This window comes from Selaginella moellendorffii, unplaced genomic scaffold, assembly GCF_000143415.4.
Source record: "Selaginella moellendorffii unplaced genomic scaffold, v1.0 SELMOscaffold_36, whole genome shotgun sequence".
In the NCBI taxonomy this organism is placed as follows: Eukaryota; Viridiplantae; Streptophyta; class Lycopodiopsida; order Selaginellales; family Selaginellaceae; genus Selaginella; species Selaginella moellendorffii.
This window is the reverse complement of record NW_003314297.1, coordinates 745,261-768,220: the sequence shown is the minus strand read 5'-3', so window position 1 is coordinate 768,220 and position 22,960 is coordinate 745,261. Positions and strand designations below refer to the sequence as shown.

The window sequence follows — 22,960 nt, the reverse complement described above, 5'->3', positions numbered from 1 at the left end:
CTCGTCGTATCCGAAGTCGCTCGTTCACACAATCAAGGGCACTTCGCCGAAGACCTCTTCGTCGAGGCATCCTTTTTCCTTTATTCTCTTCTTCACTTCCTCACATACCAATGATCCCCTGTTTTTTCCCCTTAAGTGTCCCCAATGGTCGTGACCCTAATACTGACGTGGCGGCAAATGGAATATTCCCTCAGTTCTACATCGGCCTTGGAAAAAGATAATTGTTGTCATCGAAGATATTTACAGCATGGAGGGTGAAATTTGCAGATTAAAAGAGATAGTGCAAGTCTGCAAAGCCTACAAGGTATTTTTCTCTCTGGATGTCTTCTAAAACTGTTGGAGTGTACCTTGATGAGGCACACACATTGGCAAGATTGGGAGTCTGCGAGGTTGATCTTGGGTACGTATACAAAGTCTTTGGTTCTTCCACGGGATAGTAAGACAACTCCCGTTGCACAAGTAATATCGGCCATGAATGTCATTATTGGTGAAGATGGCACTGATAAGGGTACGCGTGCTTGCTTACAGAGATTGGGATGTCTTATGGGATGGACTGGGTGCCTGAGTACGAGAAAACAGTAACTATTTCCGCCAGGAGGATTTGAGGTCCTGGGTGACAGAGATGCCGATTATGGCAAAGATCCCCACCTTCAGACGAGAGTAGCGACACCCTTACTATAACCACGCGCTGTTATTGTCCAGGTTATCAGTGAAGTTGGGAATGACACAAAGGCATCCTTGCTAAACACCCCCCGATCGTCGCAAACTTTATCTTCTACTCACTGTCTTGGGACGCTTCCTCGGGTGCTGCAGTGCCAGTGTCGTCCTTTCTCAAGAGATCAGCTGCCTGGAGTGTGGCCTTTGAGAGCCTCGGCGAGCTCGCGATCAAGCTCCTCCGCAAAGTTCATGGTCATCCTACTCGGGAATTCACAGAAGAAAACGCAAAGTTATCAGGAAAGAGGAACGATTTCACTGCTAGGTACCTCGTCCGCCACTCACTCGTTGTGTTGGTCGTCTCCAGTTGCTTCATGGCCTGTGTAAATGCTCTCCTCTACCTGGGGAATGAAAGAAACAAAGAACACGAAGGACGGACTGAAATGGAAGTTGAATCTTCATACCTGTAAGTGGTGTAGCTGGTTCTCGATTTGACACAGGCGCTCGGCCTCGTCTTCCAGAAGCCTGGTAACAATAGGAAGAAAAAAGAAGAGATATTTAACTTACTTGAGCCCATGTTCTCCACAGGGTTTTAAAAAAGGTTAACTTTGATTCGCTTGTCAGCTCTCCAAGAACCCTAAAAACACCACCGGTCCAGATTTGACGCGCCAGAAAATATGAAAACCAGGGTACAAGCGCCAGCGAGTTTTGTATTCGATCAAGAGCTCGCCGCTAGCACGACACAGTGGACTCGTCCACCACGACGCCCAGATTCTCCTCGCGATTGAAGAGCGGCAGTGAGAGTGGGCTGTAAGTGGAGCTGCCTTTGCGAAGCTCCTGGATAGTGTGGAGCGCTGCCACTGTGCTCCTGTAAATCCCTTCCATATTCCCATCCTCCTGCTTTGGGGACGAGCACTCTGCTTTCTCTCCATCGCCTCCTCCCTCGCCCTCGAGCTCTTTTTTTTGTTCTTCCACTTCTTCCTCCTTCGCTGCTGCTGATGAAGATGATCCCACTGCTGCCACCGACGATGATACTCCAGCTTGTGACGTGTCTCTCACTTTAGCCGGATCCATGGACACTGGCCCATCGATCACCGTCTCGCCCAGCATCGCAGCCGGGAAGATGGACTGGAGATTGCTCTCGCACTCCCGGACGAGCTTGGAGAGGAGCTCCGTCTTGTAAAACGGCTGGTGCAGGACCTTGCGAATGAATGGAAGCCTCAAGAGAGCTCCTGTTGTCTTGTCGTGCTTCTTTAGGATTTTCACCAGGCCTGTTCCAAATGGAATGGAAGAAAAAAGAAGAAAAGCGGTTGCTTAGATCATAGAAGAAGCCAAGAGCAAAGATTTCAAGCTTGCGTGTACCTGTGTAATTGAGCGAGCTATAGTTCTCGAGAAGCACCATCTCCCCGTGAAAGGTGACTAAGTCCTTCCAGATATTAAGCATCTCCTCGTCAAAATAGGGACCACCTGACAAAGAGCTTTCGGCGTTTTCCACTCTCGCCCGTTCGATCCTCTCCTTGAGTTCCTGGAAAAGAATTAAACAAGAAGGAAAGAAAAAAAGGAAGCACGACATCAGCACTTATCCTCCACTAAAGTCTTTGTCGATCGATCAATCGAGCAAAAGAAAAGAAATACCTGCAAGCGAATAACGTATTCCTCCTCCTTATCGATGAAGAACGCGTTGAACTTCTCGAGCTCCAGATTGAGCAGCCGGATGAATTCCACCTCCTGGCTCGTGAGCCCCCGCCCCTCTTCATTCTCCTGGAATTGACGATCCGCATTACTGGCAGCCGGCCCAGTGACGCTGCCGCTGCTCTCGTTGCTGGAATTCGCTGGCCGCCGCCGCTGCTGCTGCTCCTGGTGGCCGCCAAACGGGTGATCGGTGAAGCACTCGGCCGCGATGAGCTTGAGGCGCTTCTTGAGCTGCTTGTACGAGAGGAATTTGTCCTGCCATTCCGGCAGCGTCTCCTCGATCTGCTGCTGCAATCGCTTACCGAATTTCATCACCGCGCGAAGAACCCTAGAACGCCCTGGCGATTAAAGTGAAGTGGGAAAGGTGGATATTCTCGTCAAGAAAATATCCTCTTTCTCAAGGGACTCGAACCGGGCACCTCTTGCGCCTAGACTTACTCCTCGCAACGCACTACCTAAGGTCTTGTGGAGTCCACCTAATAAGAACGTAAGAAAAGAGCAATTCAAGTGCAGATAGATTGTCTTCAAAGTTCTCACAGATCTTTCCTCTCTAGAATTTCTTCCGAGAACATTGCTCGAGATCTTTCGTCTCTGGTAGAGATAACTTGGTCTCTTCCGATTCGCTCTGTAAGTTCTCTGCTGCTCCAACGCTTATTTCTCCTCTCCGGATCTCCGATGAAGTACCACTTCCTCGCGCTAGCGCTGGCAGCTCTCGCCTGGATAATTCCCAGCTCCAGGTGCCAGAGCGAGCAGCAGACGAGCTTCGAGTTCTATATGCACGATAACGTCTTCGTCTCCAACCCCTCTGGAATCCCAGTAGCCGGAGCAAACGGCAGCACCACAACCTTCGCCTTTGGCACCGTCATCATCATCGACGACGCCCTCACTCTCGGCCCCTCCCCGACTTCCACATCCTTGGGCCGAGCTCAAGGAACTTACTTGGTCACCTCCCTCGACGCCTCCACCATTCTTCTCACTTTCACCGCCGTCTTCTCTGACCGGAATGGTACTCTGAGCTTCCATGGATCGGACAAGATAACGGACCCAACTCGCGAGATCGCCATCGTCGGAGGCACCGGCATCTACAGGTTTGCTCAAGGCTTCGCTGTTATCACCACTACCTCCAGCGTCAACTTCTCGGCAGTCCTCCACTTCAACGTAACTTTCCAGCACTCGGACGAGATCAGGAGTGGCTCCTCGACATCACCCGGCGGCTCTTCGTCCTCCCCCGGTGGCTCTTCGCCGTCTGGCTCCTCCGCTGCTTCGTCGTCGCTGAGTTTCTCGTCGTTCTTTGGTGTTCTTGCCATTGCTGGACTGATTCATCGTCGGCTCGCTTGTTAGTTGCTGTTGCTTCGGTCAGTTTCGTTTTCGCTTGGCAATAAACTCGTGTTCCTGTAGCTATTCTTCGATGTCCACTTCGTCTTCCACTAGCTCGGCTTTTCGGTGCTTTTCGGTTGTCACGCATATGGCATCGACCAAGACGTTCAGTCTGGAAGAACAGAAGAGAAAAGGATAGTGAATCGTCAAAATCTCTTGCAAAGTTTTCTCTCTTGGGAGGAAAGCCCACGCGGGGATGGACGAAAGCAACTACCTAGCTACCACCACCACCAACCTTTAGAAAGTGGAAGTCAAAACTCCTCGCGTTGATTGACGAATCCAACCAAGTGTGCTGCCGAGCCTTGTTAAAGGCCAGTACCTCAAGACGGAGCGGCCCCGGATGCTCGACACAGGAAGAGGGCCCCTAGAAAGAACAGGGAACGATGATCAGCAAAACCGATAGCTAATGACGGGTTCCACTTTGCTTTTACCATATGTGCGAATCATAGCTGTTGTTCCTGTTGTCTCCCATAACGAAGACGTGACCATCAGGTACAAGCTACAAGGAAATGCGAAATTCTCAGACTCAAAAAAGAGAGAAACAATCCGAGATGCGTACCACCGAAGGCATGTCATAAATTGCGGCTTCCGAGACGAAAGGTTCTTCTTTCGTAATTCCATTGACAATGAGTTTTCCGTCGGACACCTGCAGACGTTTTAGAAACGGAGCCATTGAACTTTGCATAGCTTACTTCAACAGTGTCGCCCGCTTTGGCAACGATTCGCTTGATGAATAAATCTCCAGCACCTCGCTGACGATATAAGAAGTTAATTTCAGTTCTCAAGCCAGGAAAAAAATCCATTCGCTCACCATCAGTGACGCAGGACCATCAAACGTGACAATATCATTGATGTCAGGAGAGTTGAATCGATATGAAAACTGGGAAAAAGAGAGCCATGCGCATGAATAAGAAAGAACTATCAAAAGAGAAAGCTTTACCTTTTCAACGAGCACAATATCTCCAGGCTGCAACGTTGGAGACATAGACTCGGACGGAATGATGCTCGGGTCTGCAACGTACCACCGGAAAAATATCGAAGCGGCGAGAACCACACCAATGATCTTGACATCGTCGAGAATCGAGAGAAACAGCTCGCGCCTGTCAATCCCAGGATCCTTGTTCTCGTCCGCAGCTTCGTTCTTTTTGGAGTTTCTTAGCTCTGGAGCTTCTTCTGGATCACGAACAGCTCGACAAATCCCAAAACTTCCGAACTTCAACCCCTTGCTCTTCACACCAATAGCTGTTACTGACGGAAAAGCTGGCGAACCCACTGCCGGCATTCTATGGTGATACTGCCTCCCTCCAAACATCAGGCCGCCACCACCAACGATTAAGGAACCCATTGCACTGACCATGAGCACTGGTAGAACCCTAGAAAGAACTCAAGTTTCTTCCTCAGGAAAGCATTTAAAAAACCTTGTCAGTATCACTGTACAGAGAATTCTCAGCAAGTTCACCTAGCTAGTAGCCATATTTCTCGTTCAGCGATGTTCTACCATCGCCCGTTTGTCCTGGATAGAAAACAAGAGAAACGAACAAGTCTTGAGAGAAATCATACAAACAAAGCCAGAACTTACCGACAGGAGGGACCCACGACTCAAATTCCGTCTCTTCATCGGCCATGAACTTTGGACGCTCAGGACCCAGCGTCCGCTTCTCCTTGGCTTTCTTCTTTTTACTCTTCGTCTTTGTTGGAGGAGCTTCTGCAGCTGTTTCCTCCTCGCGCTCGGTCGCTTCGGGGCTGCTCGTCAATCCCTTCTTGTGTCTTAGCAGCAGCGCGATGTCGTTGGCCACAGCGTCCTCCGAGACTTTCTCAGCATCTTCACGCCCGCCTGGCAGCAATGATGTTGGATTATGCCGTTGCAAACTCTCCTTCCATTCTTTGTAAGGCACAAACTTGTCCTCCGCAGCAGCGTCCTCTTCGGCAGCTTCCGCGCGTTCAGATGCGGGCTCTTCGGCTGGCTCCTGAGGCCGGGGAGCGCCGATCCAAATAACGCTGTCGGAGATTACGCCAGCTTCTTGGTCGGGTTTGTTAGCGTCCAAAGTAGTGCCGCTCTTTTCAGGTGGCACTTCAGAAGGCTGGGAGCTTTCGTCACCTTTGGTTTTCCATTTTTTGGTGATTTCCCCGGTGGGATCTGCAACTTTCAAGAGCGTAGACACTTTATCTGTTTCAGCCTGAAGCCTGTCCAGCTCCGTTCTCAACCGTGTGGCACCATCTTCAACTGCGCAAAGAAGGCCCTAGTTAAGAATCGAAGTACTTCAGCATAAGACTGAAAACTCACCTAATTCAGTAGAAACGTTACTCATATAAGCATCCAAGGGGTCGTCAGAACCTTCCTCATGACTGGAAGGCATAGGTTTCTTTCCTTCTCCAATGAGTTTTAAGCGCACTTCCTCCATCTCTTTCGCTAGCTGATCAAGCTTTTCCAGAAGAGAGGCTGCGCTCTGAGCCTCCGTGTCCTTCTTATGTTTCTTTTTCGTCCGGTCATAAAAGTCGTCGTCGCTGGCAGAAGACGGACGAATAAGTAACGAGGAGAACACTGACCAAGGCTTACCTTAAATCATCTTCTTCCTCCCCCTCAAAGTTTTTAGTTTTCCGTTTAACGCCTGTTATTCCGAAGACACTCTCCTTTATGCTGTCGTTTAGAGTTTCCTCAAGATTTTCAAGCTGCTCCAGGAGCTGACCAAAAAAGAAAACGATCATTACAAAGCCAGAATACGTAGAAAATAAATACCTCTTCAATCCTCTTTTCATTTCGGGTTACTTGTGTTTGCTGTCCTTGAGTGAGGCCTCCCTGTGCAGCTTCTTTAGCTTGGATTGCATCAATTTCCTTTTTCAGGTTCGTAAGCTGTATTGCCGAAGAAGTAGTCATTTGGATCGTCTTGATGAACAAGGAAACAGACCTTATCGTTGCGTTTTTGGATTTGTTCCATGGTTTTCTGTTGCTTTTCCGTCAACTGCCCCTTGTACGATTGCCATGTCAAATCGTCTTCCTGCCAAGTATAAAAACAAAATACCAGATAAACGATCACATGAGAACGCTGAAGTACTTACCACAGCTTCTTCATCAACAGCGTCTTCTCCCATTCCCCACGATGCCCCTTGCTCGGCTGCAGCATCAGCTCGTGCTCTTAAAAGAGAGGCCTCTTCCTCCTCTTTCGACTGCTGAGCTTCAAGCTGCCTCATTATCTGCCGGTCTTTCCGTGACAACCCTTCCTAGCAGCAAGTCACTCAGTTCGATTTTTCTCGCCACAGCTCAAAACATACCTGAGGCATAAGTTCTTCTGGGCCTTGAAAGAGGTACATTCGAGTAGAGCTACAAAAGGATAGGCACCGGTTAATCGATACTAGACTGAGAACTAGCATGAAACTTACAGACCGAAGCGAAAGATACTTCCAACGTGTACAGGAACGTGAACTTTAGCTTTTACCTGAACAAAAGAGACTCGTATCTCTCGACATCTCAAGAAATGGAAAAAAAATTCCAACCTTTAGCTTGTTGACGAAAGTGCCATGAGTGCTGCTCAAGTCGAAGATGAACGCATCCCCATTGCTGTTGTACTGAAGAACTGATACCAGAAAAATGAAGTAGAAGATGAGAAGAAACACAGAAAACTCACTCACCAGCATGGTGCCGAGAAATGCTGGGATGATCCAGCGCAAAATCACAGTTCTCGTGCCTCCCAAACATGTAAGCGCCCTTCTCCGAGCTGTAAGAACATCCATGAGAATAGTTCGACACAAGCAATGACGAGAAACTCACACTGGAAGCTCCTCCAGAATTGATCCATCCTTGAGCACCTCGAGAAAGTAGGGTTTACCCGGTGCGTGGCTCCACTCGGGAATGTCGTAGGGCCGAGCTGGAGCGACGATCTTCTTCTTGTCGTCGACATCCGGCGGAGCTGGCGGGTGCAGCGCAGCGATTGGGGGCGGCGGAGGACGAAACACAGCAGGCGGAGGCGGCATCATGTCGCCCATTTCTTCAAGCCCTAGCAAAACCCCACTCGTTTTAAGCTTTACGTAGGGCTATTTATCAAAGTTTTACGAATAGAGAAATGTGATGTAGATCACGTTGAATTAAAGTATGTTTCTTGCTCTACCTGGACAATCAGCAAAAGGCCGATGGGGGAACAATCAAAACGGGAGTGAAGAGCATAGCATGGTTAACACCCTCCATAAACTTAGAAGAGATGCAGACTTGTGATCTAGATAACAAAGACTTCTTTTCCAAGAGTGTAAGTTGATGTTTTGCTTGCTTATTGTTTCACAAACATTACAACAACTAAGGTAAACCAAAAACAGCTGAATTTTCCAGGATCGGCCTTTGGTCAGTGACTGCTTCAGTTACAAGGGAAATGGTTGGCATGACCTCATTGGGTATGCCTATTAGTTTTGCAGTAAATCTAGTGCTGGTTTTTCAAATTCTTTATAGGTCTACGCAGATGTCGCTTAACGAACTTCAAGCTTGAGCTGGTGGTGCCGTTTTGTTTGAACCAAATGCACGACATGATTGCATTTTCTGGACTCGATGCATTTCAGTTTTCCTCACAGGCAAGTCGAAAGCCTCACGTAGAGGATGCAGCAGGATATCCATCTGGCCAAAGTCTCCTTGACTACCTACGCGCAGTTGACTTGACCGGTTCGAATGATTCTATGTCCCCGCCAAATTGAGATATGAAATGTTTGATTTTCTGTCAGCTTCTAATGGCAGTTTTCGTCATCAGGAGTAGTCATACAATTACTCATTACATTACATTACCTGCACTACGTTACCTGGACCAAATGGAACTCTTACGAAATTGTAAGTTTGCTAGTATTTGAATTGATGATGAAGTTTTGTATAGATTATAAGCTTTTTGCTGCGATTCAGTGGCAAGCCGATGATTTCATTTTCAATCTGAACGGACACAGCACTGAGGTAGGAGTCAGTTTGGATGGAAATTTTCGTGCCTACTGCAAGCTCTGCCAAACCTGGCTCTTATGAGTCCGTCGTTGTTCGCTCTCCGGTTATTTATAAATTTTCTTAAACCCTTTGTAGTATATTCTTTTTTCTATTATCTAATGGTTGATATGCAATAAGATTAATCTTGTGTTTTGTAAATTACAAACATGCTTATAATCATAAACTTTATTTGATCAATTGAATTAATAAGTATAACACTACTATTAAGCAAACCAAGTGTTGCTATTTTTGTTTTTTGCTTAAAAAATGTTTATAAATTATTATTTTTCTAACTAATCAGATTAATCCTATATTTTTAAATAATAAACATGTGTGTAAGAAAAGTAAAAATAATTAATATTCACAATAAATAAAACTATGCAGCAGATTATCTTTTTCTTGGTTTCTTTCCTGAAGTCATGATTCGTTCTGGAAGGTGATGAATCAAGCTTGGCACGCAGTAGTGGAAGTGTCCTCATTCAATGGAGTTAGAGAGAATTGCTTCGCTTGCAAGACTTGCAGTTTTAGGAGCTCTGGAACCACCGAAGGTTTTCTTTTCTCTTGGTCATATTCAAGTAGATCTCATCTCCAACTACAACCAAGAGATTTCGAGTCGAGCTCTTAATGAGATCCAATGAGATATCACCAGATATCCAATGCTGTACTCCTGGATGGAAGGCTTTCTTCACTTGGAAGACTGTCAACTTTTTTCCTTTATTTCTTTCCACAGGTTTCAAAACTCGCTCACCCGAGAGCCCTAAGAGCTCGCTGGACTTGTAAACCACGTTCTACAAGCGAATCAAGGTTTTTTTTTGTTTTCTCATGCTTATTTACTTATTTTCTTGATTTAATAATATACACTGGTTATGAACAAGCAGATGTATGTCGCTTCATGCGCATAAGCAAATTAAAAAAGTTTGTTTGTTTAACCGACATTTACACATTTGTTAGTTCATGTCTTCGTATCTGAGTGAGGAAGGCAAAGGTAGGGTACTTTATTGTTAATGTTTTTAAACATAGGATCTCATAAGTTTGGGAGGGGGGAAATGCCGAAACACTTCCAGCCCATATCGGCACTGCAACAGCATCTTCTCCTCATCTTTCAATTGCTGGAGCTGCAAGGTTTCCAGTTCTTCTGGATAGTTTGGAACTCTCTGCAGTGGATCACTGCCCAACGAGGATTTCATCAACATGTTACAAGTTGTTACTACCTGAGCTTCTTGGATATGGCACTGTCGCTCCATGCAGAAGGGAGACTCAGCCTCAAGCATCAAACTAATATCACTGAAATCTTCTCAAACATCCCAAGTCGTTTGGGTGGCTTCCATAGCATAAGTAGAGCCTCATCCCTCATCGGTTTAAGACCAGCCTCCAAATCACTCTCTCAGAACAAATGTGAGTTAATGCAACTTTATAACCCTCAAAACTTATCATCTGCATGTAGCTCTCCACTAACGTCATTTCAAATTTAAAAGCGCATGGTGTAGAGTTAAACATTAAAGCCCTAAATCCTGCTGACATTATGGAATGAATTTAGAGTAAATCAATGTTCACTTCAAATCCACTCTCATTTGATAGTCACTTTGACTCCCCACTTGATTCTTGTGACACTGCCACCAAAATGCAGACTCCTTTCAAGAATCTCATTCCAGCCTGAGTATAGAATGTAATAAATTGATGTCACCTAGCACTTAGATGCTCCCAATGTCATACATATTAATTCATGCTTCTTGCTTTACAATAAGTCTAATAATAATAGGTCGGCTTGTGTGTTCAAATAAATAACACAGTACAATAACAGAAATATTTTTAGAGTCAACAATAACAACGACCTCACACAATTAAACAACTCAAATGAGCTCTCCAGGCTCTCCTTGCCAAATTTACCTCCAATCACAATTTATTTTGGAATCCCTGGCATGTTCTCCAGCAGCTCTGCCACATGATCTGTCCAATGAATGTGAATCACCTCTTTCCTCACTAAGCCCCCAATCAAGGAGAGTGCTCTTGCACCTGTACTTCCTTTCCATGTGCATGAAAATAACTTTTGCCTCCACCTCACCATCCCTTTTGAATATCCTCCTCTCAAGCTTCATGATTGTATCCGTGTACGAGTTCTTTGACAGTCTATAGATTAAAGACCCTGGATGACAAGCCACGAGATCGAAAAACTCTTGCTTCGAACATGGTGCTTTTTCTGGTTGAACAATGTCCCACTGTACACTGTCTGCAGGATCACGAAGTTGGTAAGCCAAGTACAGGCCAACCCCAAGTCGAACTTACTCGGTGGTGAAGGCAACTGGAGCTGCATGTGATGGAGGTCATCACTCAACCATGTGTGGCGTGGTACGATATCACCTAGCGTGAAAGGTGCACCTGCAAAATACAAGGATGAGATGCGAAATGGAAAGTATGCTCACCGTTATTCAATAGCGTTTTCAGCCGAATCATAAATGCAAATTCAAGCACGTCCGCATCCTCCTTGTTGATGAAGTCAAGGGCGGCCATAGATCCCTTAATTCGCTGCCAGATAAGTGTGTCACGCAGTAAGCTACCAGGGGCAGGAACCTGACACGGAACTGCAGCAAATTTGGGGTCACAGGTCCAGACACCTTGTGTGCTTTTCTTAGTGGACGATCTCGCTCTACTTGAATCAAACCAACTATGCCTTGTCCTTCAAGATCACCCCAAGTGTCATCACTGTCCCACGCTTTCTCCCCTCGTGTCACAGGAACTCCTAGTTGAGAAGTGTATGGCCTGGAGTATCAAGCGCGTTTTGCCTTTGCTGTAAGTACTGACTGCTAAACAGGGTTGTCAAGCATGCTCCTTACTTTCCTTTTATCCAATCCCTCCTGCAGCTCCCTGTCCAGTTCATGCAGACTAATAGGCCGTGGGAGCTCTGTCACCAGAGAGTTGATAAGGAATGAGAGCGTTCTCCGGTTACCGCCCGCAATGCAGATCACCTTCTTCCACTCATCTGTAAGCGTGACACGAGGCCCCTGGTTTTTTCACCACCCTGTCAAAGAATATCTGGGCCACTTCATTCATGTCGTCATTTGTTAAAGGTGGCAGAGGAATATGGAGCGTCTGCGCATGTCCGGTGCCTGTCCCTGCGAGTGATGCTACAGAATGCCGTGTTGTCGCTGCAGTAAACAGCACGAAGTCTCACTACCATGGTCGTGTTTGAACCAGGAAACATCCTCCGAGAACATATGCTGCAACCATGATGCACCCGTCGTCGCCTTGTTCGCCCGTCAAAATACCACGAAAGGAAAATCCTTTCACCTTCACCAAATCCCAACCCGCGCCTGATGAAAACTATTACATCGTCAAGAGTCTGGGGCCCTGCGTTCCAAAGATGCGAGCATATTACTATAACTTCGTGTAGAAATCGCAGTCACTGCCGCATGAAGGCAACGCAGAGCCAACACCTGCTTGATCCAGACATTCCCGTCTCCAGTCAGTGATACATGCAGGTCCGTCTTGACTACGTTGTCCATCATGTTCTTGAAATCTTCAACTTGAGGAGGACCAACCTCCCATAGTTTCATGTTGAACCTGGCATCGTCCTTTACCTCTAACAATTTCTCCAGTAGCAGTGTTGAGAGGCAGCTTACCACGATTGTCTTTCCTAGACCAAGGAGATAGCTATTACTCGAGCAAGGAAACTTTAAGAAAGACAATTTCCATTTTGTTTCATATTTCTTTTCCATCCTGAAAAATTTGTTGCGCTTGGTTAAATATAAATTAGGCCTAAGTTTTTGTGGCTTTGTTCATAACTACTTGAACAGCGAAAACATGATGAAGATGCCACTAGAAAATGGTGGCCTTTGCATTCTGCTACCAGGCCACATTTTACATGACCAGCTGACTGTCATTGCTCTCTTTAGCACCTTTTCATTCAGTGGACATCAAAGCTAAGATGGGAAAATAAGAATTGAGATGTATACATAAGTTTCTTTTGATTGTGCCTCAATCACATACTGTGATTTGCTGCTATTGTTTAAACACTGCGACCTATTGCTACTCCCTTTGTGAAACTAGTCTGAGCTGTTGTTGGCAGACTTCAAAAGTCGTTTTTGTAAGCAGATCTGTGGTCATGTTTGTTATGGAAATGTACACCTTCTCTTTCAATCTGCTCTTTGATGAAATAGTGAACACTTCGAAGTGTTTGTTCCTCTAGTGGTGTATTGGATTCACAGCAGATTGTAGGCACGCCATATTGTCATTGTAGACATTCAATGGTGCTTGTAGTCCAAAACTAATAACATCAGATCCATAGAGCCTCTTTGACTACTTCTATCACTACAATGTACTCAGCTTCACAAGTTGATAATGCAACCATTCTCTGTTTTTGGCTGCGCCAGGAAACAACTGCATTACATTCACCATCCAATATGGTACCAACACCCCTGAACAAATATTTCCTTTGGCCACCCGCTTGAACACAAGATGTAAGGATGCAGTTTGGCATATGTAGTTTATGATTCACTCCACTGCATACCAGTGCCATGGTTCTAAATGAATTGACATGTACTCTGGAAACCACTACCGCGATATCTCTGCTCGCCATGGCCAAATACATCAATGTCCCAACCAGGTTTTGATAAGGAAGCTTGGCCATTTCCTTTTTGTCCTGCCTGGAAAGCTTGTGCACAAGAGGATTAGCTGTACTCTTTGAAAAGATTTGAAATATGCTGATGAATCTTACGGACATGCCTTTCCCTATCACAACAAATTTGTAAGCCCATCGAAAATTGAGTGTCTTTCGGATTCCAGCCATGATGAGATTACTATTCCTAGATTCGCCTACTCATCATCGGTTATGCCGCAAAATGCTGTCCACCAACCAGAGGAACCCTAGAAAAAACCTGATACCAAGAAAATAATGCTTGAGTATTGATAAACTTTGAGTGTGAACATCAGAGACAAGAAAAACGCACACTCTAACACTCTGGCTTTCATATATTTGCTGCAGGCCGGGCTCTCCTGCGATTCGACTGGGTGAGCTTTCCATTATATGTTTCAAGAGCCAATTTATTTGGTTTTTTTTTTTGTTTTGTTTATATTTTGCATTTCCAAGCATGAGACAGCAAGGTTCAGGAAAACCTTAAAATGCCACTCGCTAGTTACTACCAGACACTAACACATTGTTTCAACAGGAGATGTGCTCGAGCAGAAGCACTCAACTACATATGGTCTTCATATGTGAAGATTAACATGGTGAGAATATATCTTATTCTTTTCTTGTTTGTTTGTGAACTTTTTCTCAAAATTGTAGAATATACCTAAAACTAGGGGTCTTGCTAGGGTTTTGGGATATCTGAGCAATGGGGAAGAAAGCGCCCAAGAGCGTCAAGAAATTCACGAAGAAGCATCTCAAGTCGGTGATCGCCAAGCGCCGGAAGCTCAAGCCCATGCGAAATGCGCTCCGCCACAAAGAAGCGGCACTGGGTATGGAAGAAAAATCGCGGTTTTGCAGTGAGTGCATCTAATCCTTGTTGCAGAAGACAAGCGTCGCAAGGCGGCCCTCGCGGAAAATGCTGCCGATGCGTCGACGAAGAAGAAGAAGTACGTCTCAATTGCGGAAGACAAATTGATAAATTGACAAATTTCCATTTTCTTGTAGGAAAATGGAGGAGATGAATGTGGATGAGCTCATGGATGGAGATTTCCTTGACGATGGCGATGATGATGTTGAAAATGGAGTCGGTTCTGACGACGCGAGTGATCCCGACGCTCCTCTTCCAGAGGTGAGCCGTAAGACCACGAACTAAAACAGCACTAAAATGGTGTCATCCGATCAGGTCGATGGAGAGGAAGAAGACTTTATTGACATCACTCCACCTGATGTGGAAGACGATTCCGAAAGCGGTATTCTTTTTGTTTGTCTAAGATTTATCTAGCTAACTTTGGTCTTCCAGATGATGGGGATAACGCGGAAGTTAAAAACGAGAACAAAAAGTTCAAATCCGAGATTGAGAAGCACAAAATGGATCTCGAGAAACTCAAGGGGAAGGTAGCTCAGAACTAGTCTGACGCTTTAACGATTGTATTGTAATCTGCTATGCAGGATCCAGAGTTTTATAAGTTCCTTGAGGAACATGATCAAGAACTTCTTGGGTTCAAAGAAGACGAAGAAGAGGTACGGCTTGCCTGGTTTCTTTTGATTTGTTATCCGAGTTATTCTTTATAGGAACAAGACGATGCTGAGAAGCCAACGTCTCGTGACAAGGAAGAAGACTCCCTGACGATTGCTCACGTAGAAACTTGGATCATAGCTGTCAAGGAAAAGGAGAACTATGCCGCGCTGCGGAAGCTACTTGGTGCTTTTCGCAGCGCATGTCACTATGGGGAGGGGGCGGAGGAGGAGCTCTCGGAGCGATTTGTCATCAATAGCAGCAACGTTTTCAACAAGGTCATGGTCTTTATTCTCTCTGAGCTCGATGGGATCTTCAAGAAAATGCTGCATATTCATCAAGAGAAAAAGGTGGCTACGGAGGATCTCAAGAAAATTGGCCGCTGGAAGAAGCTGTTCCCGTTTGTCAAGTCGTACCTGGCCAGCGCGCTACATGTGTTAAACCAGATGACGGACAACCGGATGATCTCGTTTACCTTGAGACGTTTGAGGCCGTCGATCGTTGTTCTTGGTGAGTTTCCAGCTCTGGGAAGGAAGTTTCTGAAGGTATGCAGATACTTTTCTAGATGTTCTTCAACTCTCAGCCATTTCCTTGTCTAGGCTGCGTTTCATTTCTGGAGCACCGGCGAACAATCCTTGTCTTTCGTAGCTTTCTCGTGCATCCGCGACATGGCCATGCAACTTGGCACGGATTGCCTCGAGTCCTGCTCAAAGACCATCTACAAGCAGTTCGTTTCTAGCGCAAAGTTTGTAAGCGCGACAACTCTTCCTCGGATACAATTCCTGGCAAATTGTGTAGTGGAGCTCTATGGCGTCGACATTGCTGTCTCGTACCAATGCGCCTTTACTTTTATCAAGCAGCTGGCTATTATACTCCGAAACGCACTCACTGTAAAATCCAAGGTAAGTGTTTTCTCTGCTTTGTCTTCAAGACGGTGACGCTGATAGAATATTTACTTTCCAGGATTCCTTCAAGAAAGTTTACTGCTGGCAGTACATGGCTTCGCTGGAACTGTGGGTGAAAGTAGTGAGCGCTTACACTGGCAAGGACAATCTTCAGCCTCTAGCGTATCCACTGGCTCAAATTCTCGGGGGCGTCTCTCGTCTCGTTCCTACTGCTCGCTACTTTCCTCTGCGAATGCAGTGCGCGGTGATGCTTAACAGATTGGCAGCGGCCACGAATACGTTCATCCCAGTTGCTCCCGTGCTGCTGGATATGCTCGATTTTAAAGAGATGAAAAAGCCGCCAACTGGAGGAGCTGGGGACAGCGTAGATTTTCATGTCGTGATCAAGGTAAACGCGTGTTTTTTAGTTTCTTCAAGTGACTCATGCTGGTGATTTGTAGGTGGGTAAACCAGTGGTGAAGACGAGGGCCTTTCAGGAAGAATGCGTGAACACGGTGCTCGAGCAGCTTGCTGAGCATTTGACGCAGTGGTGTTACTCCGTGGCGTTTCCTGAGCTGGCTCTGATTCCCCTCGCTCAACTCCGTCGATTCGTGAAAGAAACGAATGTCGACCGTTTTAGAAGGCTAGCGAGGCAGCTCGTTGAACAGGCAAGACAACTTTCACGGTTTTAATTTTTCCAGCACTGAACTTTGTTATTTCAGATTGAACGAAATGTAGAGTTTGTGACAAAGAAGCGGGAAGGGGTCTCGTTCTCTCCAAAAGATAGCGAAGCTGTTGCATCCTTTCTAAAGGTACGTGCATGCGCTTGGTGGTTTTCTTTTCTCTCTCAAGCCTTTTCACGAACAGGCTGAGAGGGAGGCTGGAACAAGTCCATTGTTTCAATATTGCAACGTTCTACGAGAACGAGCGAAAGAACGGCGGCAAGCTCTTGTAGAAACAAGGTTGTTTTCTCGTTTCTCTAGTACCTCTTTTTATTTACTCTCTTGTTGCAGTGTGGAGGTAAAGCAAAAGCCGGACGAGGACGAGCTCGCTCGAGACGATGGCAAGGCCAAGGAGTTGTTTAACAAGAAATGGCATCAACAAAAGAAGAGAGCAGGGTCTGAATCTCAACTTCTTCTCCAGGTTTTGTTTGATCGGGTATAATTGCAGGACTGAGATTCTTACGAAGAAGCAACAAAAAGAGGAGGAGAAAGAGAAAGGCGATCAAGCGGGGGTCGAGGAGGACAGGGTCGAAGATCTTCTTCTCTCGGATGACGATGAGCAAGACGATGAAGGCGTGCGTTCTAACGATGATGAAGCAACACAAAAGCCAGCAAACAAGAAAAGAAAGAGATCTTCTAAACAGAAGCAAAGAACCAAATAACAAAAGAATTGTTTTTACAGAATTTCTTATCTAACACATAATTTTTGAATAAAAATGCTTACAAACCTTTAGAACTGTGTGCAACTTTGGCCACTAGAATTTTAGTATATGTTGTGAGTGCTAGCTTTGATAGTGGATTTTGCATTTGGGATGCTGAAGGATTGATAACTGATTGTAATTATTTAGATTCAGTGTCTTATAGTGCATAGCAAATATTTTTAAATTGCTATTTTTAAATTAGAACTCAATTCTTAAAAAATCCAACTATGACAACTATGACAAAAGTCCATCCAATTATGACAAGCAGTTCTTTATTACAATTTTGGAGGGGAGGTACACCCCCCAATGGCCTGATAAAAAATCTTGCATGCTTCAAAAATATATATATGAAAAAAAACCACATACATGCTTAAATTATTGTAACACACTGTGATTCACAAAATAATATTTTGAGCATAACTTTTTTTTAATACATAAGTATGCATTAGTGTTTGCCACATATGCATGGCAAAGTCTAAATTAATGTTATATATGCAATTTTTTGCATTGCATCTTCATGTTAAATGTTTTTTGACACATCAGCAGGGTTTAGAGTTTGGGTTAGAGTTTTAGGTGTGATGTTTTTCAGCATATTTTAAGTGCTTTTCAAATGCCATGGGTTGAGTTTACTATTACTGCATACTTTGGGCACTCTCCTTGGTAAGGGTAATGAAAAATGCTTTACAAGTAAGTAATTTTGCAATGAATGAAGAAATTTTTGCGTAGATAAGTTAGAATGAAGGATCTTAACTCCTTGTTTTGAATGGACCAATGTAAATTGCACTAGTATCTAAAGATTATAAATGTATCCTCTCAAGAGTGTTATAGTAGTTCAAGTGCTTTTTGAAGAGCTTCTCCTCCAATGTGAGAACTTGATAACATATGTTTATGGCAAATTAAAAGATGTAGAATATAGAGTGAGTTAGAAAGTAATAAGAGCTGTGATAGCCTATATTTGCCCAAAGTGAGTTTTATGAAGGTGGCAATAAGTTTCCCTTACCACATCTAAATGGTCTTGATGCAACTTTTGTTTTAAAATTTATTGCACGATGTGTCAATAGATATGTCAATTGTAATATTTTCACTAGTGTTGAATTTAATTTCTCATGTTTTCTTGGCTTTAACAGCCTTTTTAGGTAGTACTATTTTCCTTTTCTACAAGAGAAGACATTTTGTTAGTTAAACTAAACAAAAATAATAAAAAATTCAAATAGTAAAAGAAAAAAAGAAAAAATATCAAGTACCTCAGGCACTTTGGCTACTCGAGAGGCTAAGGTTGTTTGAATAACCTTGGGTGGCTAAAGTGCCCGAGGTGGCTAGCCCAAACTTGATCTTATGCACTTTAGTGGCTAGAGGGGCCGAGGTTATTTGAATAACCTTGGGCCCCCGAGTAGCCAAAGTTCTCAAGTTTGCTGGCCTGAGTTTAACCTCGATATAAGTAATTAATTTTTCCTTTCTACTTTAATCACTTAACCACACCTCCGACCACTTGGAGGAACCTCATGGACAACCTTCATAAGTTTAATTCAAGACTTGGGGCTTACTAGCCCTGAGAATTGGCATCCATGCCACTCAACCTTTTTACTTGGTCCAAGTGCTTCACATGTCCGATCCAATGACTGACACCCCAAGGTACCACCGACATACTAGCCCATTACGCTAAAGCCATGCCCATTCACCTTGGTCACATCGGTGGTCTAACACCACCTGCATCACAGTCATGTCTCTCAAAGACTAAGCTATCCATCCATGAGTGACTATCTTAGGTCCACTCTTTAGCATTCTAAAGATGCCTGCAGACATGGGGAATAACCTTCCTCAATATCCTTTTTACAGTCTCCACCAAGTCCCTTTTCTGTCCATGGCCGTGTTCACCAATACCACCACTGGGACAAGGCCCACAAGCCTGACTACTAAGTCCCATCGTCCTCTAAGATTTCCTCACCACATGACTGTATTCTTGGTCACTACACCAAAGGACCACTCTTCTTCCTTTCCATAGTCTGGGACTTTAGAACAACATTTCAAAACACTGTGGCCTTATGCGAGCCTTATGGGTACGCTCCCCACTTTCCGCCTTTGGGTGCTCTAGCCATGGGCCTAGAGCGAAGTTCTGTTAAGCCATGCCAAGTATCCAAGTAGATAGTGCCACCCACTCTTGGACTGGGAGTATTGGCCATTCGATCTCCCAAGGGAACTAGAGCCGGCTTTTGAACACTTCACCAAGCTACCCTGCTTGTCGGTCCGTATTCACTTTAGCCTTGGACTTCCCAATGGTTATCCCATCACTAGATCTCCCAACAAATCCATCTTGATGAACTACTATTCTAGTTGTCTAGAGTCTGACAAAGTACTTGGCATCGAGCCCCTATTCCAAATTTGGAGGACTCACATTGCTCTTTCAGGATGGCATTCCCTGCCTCCAAGTTCTCTAGAACAACACCTTGCTAGTTGTTGAGCTCATCCCAGAAGCAATCACCAGCAATGTCAATGATCTCCTCAAGGTAAAGTTTTTCTTGTTCTACTTTGTCTCCATCACGTGAAAGTGAATGCATCATGTCCCAAGATGTCCATCACTTCCAACTACATCTACCTGTTCGATTCAGCCATTGCCCTTGCTCTGGAACTCATAGATGAGGAGCATCCCCAGCTCTACAAGCCAATCATGAGTGGTAGGGCTGGCAATGGCATTGGAGCCATGTGGAGGAGGAAGCTATGTGCTCAAAATGCAGCTTGAGGAGGAGGATGTGTCCAAGATTTGAGGAGCTTGATGATCATTGGGAGTTTCTTCAAGCAAGTTTTCTTCCTCAATAAGAAGAGGCAATTGTCAAGAGAGAGGCAGCAATAGGGATCTTTATGGCATAGGGATATTTGTGGTGGTCAATGGCCACCCAAGAGCTCTAGGGTTTGTGGAGAAGCGGGAGAGGAGGTGACCAACACCACCACAGGGGTGGTCAGCAGCCACTAAGTGGAAAGCCTAGGAGCTCTAGGGTTTATGGATGGTTGCCATGCTTGACTCATGCATATGCTCTCTTCCATCCTAGTTCTCACTTCTTTCCCTAGGGCTGGACTAGTAGTGGAGTGCTATGGCCAGCATTTTGGAGCAGTGGAGCGCCAAGTGGAGTGCCATGGCTATCCAATAGAGGAGTGCCATAGGAAATTAATTGATCCAGTTTGCTATTAGCACTCAGTTCTATGATGAGCATTTACTATTTGAATTTGTGGGCGGAGACTAGGTGCTGGGGTAAAGAATTGCTAGGGAATAAGCGTGGACAGTAGGCAACAAAAAATGTTGCATGTTATAAGTCTATGGCCCTCCTACATTGCTTATCAATTTTTTTTGGCTCCTGAAAAACTCTTGTGAGGAATTGTGTGGGCATGAGAACAACAGCTCTTAGGGTTCTTGTAGGGCTTGATTGCTGTGTGCTGGTGATTGTATAGGGGATGTTATTTAGAAACCATTGGGCCAAGAATATAATTTCCTAACTTGGATACTATGATTAAAATTCATTTTGACTTTCAATCAGTTAATATAACTAAGATGGCACTTATCTTGTCTTACAATTTTCTTCTTTATGTATATGTTTCGTTTATAGATAGAGTCACCCCTCACTAATTGATAAGCTATATTGATGTATTGATTGGGCAATTACAACAATTCCATATAGATTGCCTCTCTCTATTACATTTCAAACATGACGTTGATGCTCAAGGTGTGGGTTAGCTTAGTCTTAGTACAAATAAATTAAACACCTTTATAAATCTTACAAACATAGAATATCAGGTTTTAAATTTATAGTTTATATCTTAATAACAATTATGTTTTTGTATTTCTTCTCTTAATTTTACTTGGGTCTGGGTAGTAGATTAGTGTTCTTAAACTTTATTGTTTTATATTCTAAAAAAAGAACATGGCAAAGTAATTATTTGCTAATATCTATATTACTTAAAATTAAATTGATTTATTTCGATTCCATTTCTAGGTGTTTGAGTTTAAGGATATGTACAATATTTTTTTAGGTTATGTTTGGGTCTTAGTAATATATTAATGTTCTTAATCTTGGTTATATATTTATTCATATTCCAAGTAAACATAAATAATATATACTAATTAATAATAATTAATCTTAGTAGTTCTTCTTTACATTTCTATGAGTCTGGGTCAGTGTTACGAACACGGCCGGGATCCCAGCCGTGTTCACCGTGTTTCACGAACACGGCCATGGGTCGTGTTCCCACGGCCGTGTTCGTGAACAGTGGTCCGTGTTACTAACACGGACCGTGATCCCGGTGACCACGGCCGGGATCACGGTCCATGTTAGTAACACGGGTCTGGGTAGTAATATATAATCCCAGTAAAAAACATACTTTACATGTAAATTCTAATTAATAAAATTTATTTTTAGTAATTCTTCTTTTATTTTTTATTGTCTGAAAGTGTAATAAATATATTTATTTTTATAACTATAAAAACATTATAATTAGAAAATTTATTTTAATTGTTTTCTGGGTTGAGTATTAAAATCTTAGTATTCTAAATATATTCATATTCCAAAGTAATAATGCATATAATATATTTATCAATAATATTTACTGAGTAATTCTTCTTTTTCACTTTGGGAATATATTAGTGTTCTAAATATATAGCATATGCTGTATAGTATTGTGTGTTTATATATATACCTATAAAAATATCAAAAGAAAAAGTTGTTTAAAATTATTGATTTTTGTACTAGCATTTGCTGCGCAATATGCACTAAAGGTGATTCCATATTAAAACACATTGGCTCTAGTCTACTAGTAATCTATATAATGGACATCATGTATTAACCTAATATCTACTAGGACAAATTCACATTTAGACCGTCCATAAGATTGGGTTATACAGGACATGCCACCAAAACACCTCATTTCTCAGTGACATTCAATCAAAGAGCGCTTTTGTTTTGATCCCAGGTTGCTAGGCTCGTTTACCGAGATTCCCAAGATTGTCCTTTGTCGAATGTTTGCATAAACTCCCGCCCTCGGCAGCCATGGGGCTGGCGCCAGAATTTATCTGTGTTAGGCGGGGACAAGTGCTAGTGACAGAGAGATGATGGACGGAGACAAAGTAGACGTGAGCATACATCACAACCACATATGACACTCAAATATATGAGTATATATTTTTGGATGCTGAAGTGTGTTCAGATAGATAGACAAATAAATTCTTAAGAGTGAAGAATACTTGGTTACAAATATACTTATTCTATGAATATATTGTAGTTTAAAGAATGAAATACTAATAAGAAGGAGATTCTACAATTAGAAAGGAGATATTCAGAGATTCTGGGAGTTTCTTATTCACCACATGACAACGAACACAAAAAGAAGCTCTGCTGCAAAGCTACAAACTTAGGACAAAGAGAATGGAGTTTCATCGATCGATCGAGGAAACTCCTCTCGATTCTGAGAGAAACAGCTAAAGGGAATGGAAATCGCTGCAGAGCTGGCTCGGATGCTTAGCCGGAAGATCTTACGAAGCCTTGGCTGCGTCCTGCAAGTAGCGGCTGATATCACCGCCAGTGCCCTGCGTCTTCTCGCTCAAATGATGTGCGGACTCAGCTATCCTCCTCCTCACCGTGTCGATCTTGTCCGAGCCTGGAGGGTGTCCGCCGCGCATGTACTGGTAGAGCCACGACACCGCAGAGCAAAACACCGCAAACATCCCGGTGCCGATCACGAAGAGCGTGCCAAGCGGCACCAGCACGGGGCTAAAGAAGAGCAGGAAGGGCGAGGCGATGATAAAGCCCACCACCGTCACGGTGATCACTGTGCCCGCCAGCGCTAACGCCGCCAGAATCCC

At 44.1% G+C, this 22,960-nt stretch overlaps 6 protein-coding genes and 1 long non-coding RNA gene across 9 annotated transcripts in view; 3 read left to right on the top strand and 4 right to left on the bottom strand.

Annotated features, from left to right (window-relative positions):
* The first annotated feature begins 385 nt into the window (after nucleotides 1-385).
* On the top strand, nucleotides 386-746 carry LOC112349169. The gene is made up of 2 exons (XR_002993299.1): nucleotides 386-459; nucleotides 529-746. It is a non-coding gene; the product is annotated as an uncharacterized LOC112349169 (long non-coding RNA).
* On the bottom strand, nucleotides 567-2,727 carry LOC9653226 (SPX domain-containing protein 1). Of its 2 annotated transcripts, XM_024683056.1 has the most exons (6): nucleotides 2,290-2,727; nucleotides 2,017-2,179; nucleotides 1,222-1,925; nucleotides 1,119-1,179; nucleotides 984-1,055; nucleotides 567-915 (listed from the first exon to the last, which is right to left on the bottom strand). In XM_024683056.1, the coding sequence occupies exons 1-3, from the start codon at nucleotides 2,656-2,658 to the stop codon at nucleotides 1,387-1,389; spliced, it is 1,071 nt and encodes a 356-aa protein (XP_024538824.1). In that variant the 5' UTR covers nucleotides 2,659-2,727; the 3' UTR covers nucleotides 567-915; nucleotides 984-1,055; nucleotides 1,119-1,179; nucleotides 1,222-1,386. The 2 variants fall into 2 exon arrangements, with proteins under 2 accessions (XP_024538824.1, XP_024538823.1); XM_024683055.1 differs by having other exon boundaries at nucleotides 1,119-1,925.
* A 46-nt stretch (nucleotides 2,728-2,773) lies between these two features.
* Nucleotides 2,774-3,743, top strand: LOC9658144 (dirigent protein 1). The gene is made up of 2 exons (XM_002978163.2): nucleotides 2,774-2,833; nucleotides 2,901-3,743. The coding sequence occupies exon 2, from the start codon at nucleotides 3,022-3,024 to the stop codon at nucleotides 3,685-3,687; it is 666 nt and encodes a 221-aa protein (XP_002978209.2). The 5' UTR covers nucleotides 2,774-2,833; nucleotides 2,901-3,021; the 3' UTR covers nucleotides 3,688-3,743.
* Nucleotides 3,720-5,094, bottom strand: LOC9653225 (probable signal peptidase I-1). 2 transcript variants are annotated; one of them, XM_024683057.1, is made up of 7 exons: nucleotides 4,664-5,094; nucleotides 4,535-4,603; nucleotides 4,416-4,475; nucleotides 4,283-4,369; nucleotides 4,155-4,222; nucleotides 3,959-4,087; nucleotides 3,720-3,835 (listed from the first exon to the last, which is right to left on the bottom strand). In XM_024683057.1, the coding sequence occupies exons 1-6, from the start codon at nucleotides 5,078-5,080 to the stop codon at nucleotides 3,961-3,963; spliced, it is 828 nt and encodes a 275-aa protein (XP_024538825.1). In that variant the 5' UTR covers nucleotides 5,081-5,094; the 3' UTR covers nucleotides 3,720-3,835; nucleotides 3,959-3,960. The 2 variants fall into 2 exon arrangements, with proteins under 2 accessions (XP_024538825.1, XP_002978030.2); XM_002977984.2 differs by lacking the exon at nucleotides 3,720-3,835 and having other exon boundaries at nucleotides 3,860-4,087.
* Nucleotides 5,087-7,766, bottom strand: LOC112349168 (kanadaptin-like). Its single transcript, XM_024683054.1, has 12 exons — nucleotides 7,490-7,766; nucleotides 7,351-7,436; nucleotides 7,216-7,295; nucleotides 7,102-7,157; nucleotides 6,994-7,042; nucleotides 6,781-6,942; nucleotides 6,630-6,719; nucleotides 6,461-6,574; nucleotides 6,281-6,405; nucleotides 6,008-6,228; nucleotides 5,303-5,947; nucleotides 5,087-5,236 (listed from the first exon to the last, which is right to left on the bottom strand). The coding sequence occupies exons 1-12, from the start codon at nucleotides 7,702-7,704 to the stop codon at nucleotides 5,187-5,189; spliced, it is 1,893 nt and encodes a 630-aa protein (XP_024538822.1). The 5' UTR covers nucleotides 7,705-7,766; the 3' UTR covers nucleotides 5,087-5,186.
* A 6,216-nt stretch (nucleotides 7,767-13,982) lies between these two features.
* Nucleotides 13,983-17,147, top strand: LOC9653223 (nucleolar complex protein 2 homolog). The gene is made up of 14 exons (XM_024683179.1): nucleotides 13,983-14,122; nucleotides 14,176-14,239; nucleotides 14,298-14,421; nucleotides 14,476-14,542; nucleotides 14,593-14,687; nucleotides 14,742-14,813; nucleotides 14,865-15,353; nucleotides 15,408-15,710; nucleotides 15,772-16,101; nucleotides 16,154-16,360; nucleotides 16,415-16,504; nucleotides 16,560-16,654; nucleotides 16,706-16,810; nucleotides 16,863-17,147. Exons 1-14 carry the CDS (start codon nucleotides 13,999-14,001, stop codon nucleotides 17,074-17,076), a joined length of 2,379 nt encoding a protein of 792 aa, XP_024538947.1. The 5' UTR covers nucleotides 13,983-13,998; the 3' UTR covers nucleotides 17,077-17,147.
* A 5,284-nt stretch (nucleotides 17,148-22,431) lies between these two features.
* The window catches only part of LOC112349129 (oleosin 16 kDa-like), an 879-nt gene continuing 350 nt past the window's right edge, over nucleotides 22,432-22,960 (bottom strand). Inside the window, exon 2 of the mRNA XM_024682920.1 lies at nucleotides 22,432-22,941. Within this exon, the coding sequence (XP_024538688.1) occupies nucleotides 22,631-22,941 (311 nt within the window). The 3' untranslated portion in view covers nucleotides 22,432-22,630. The remainder of the gene's footprint in view (nucleotides 22,942-22,960) is intronic.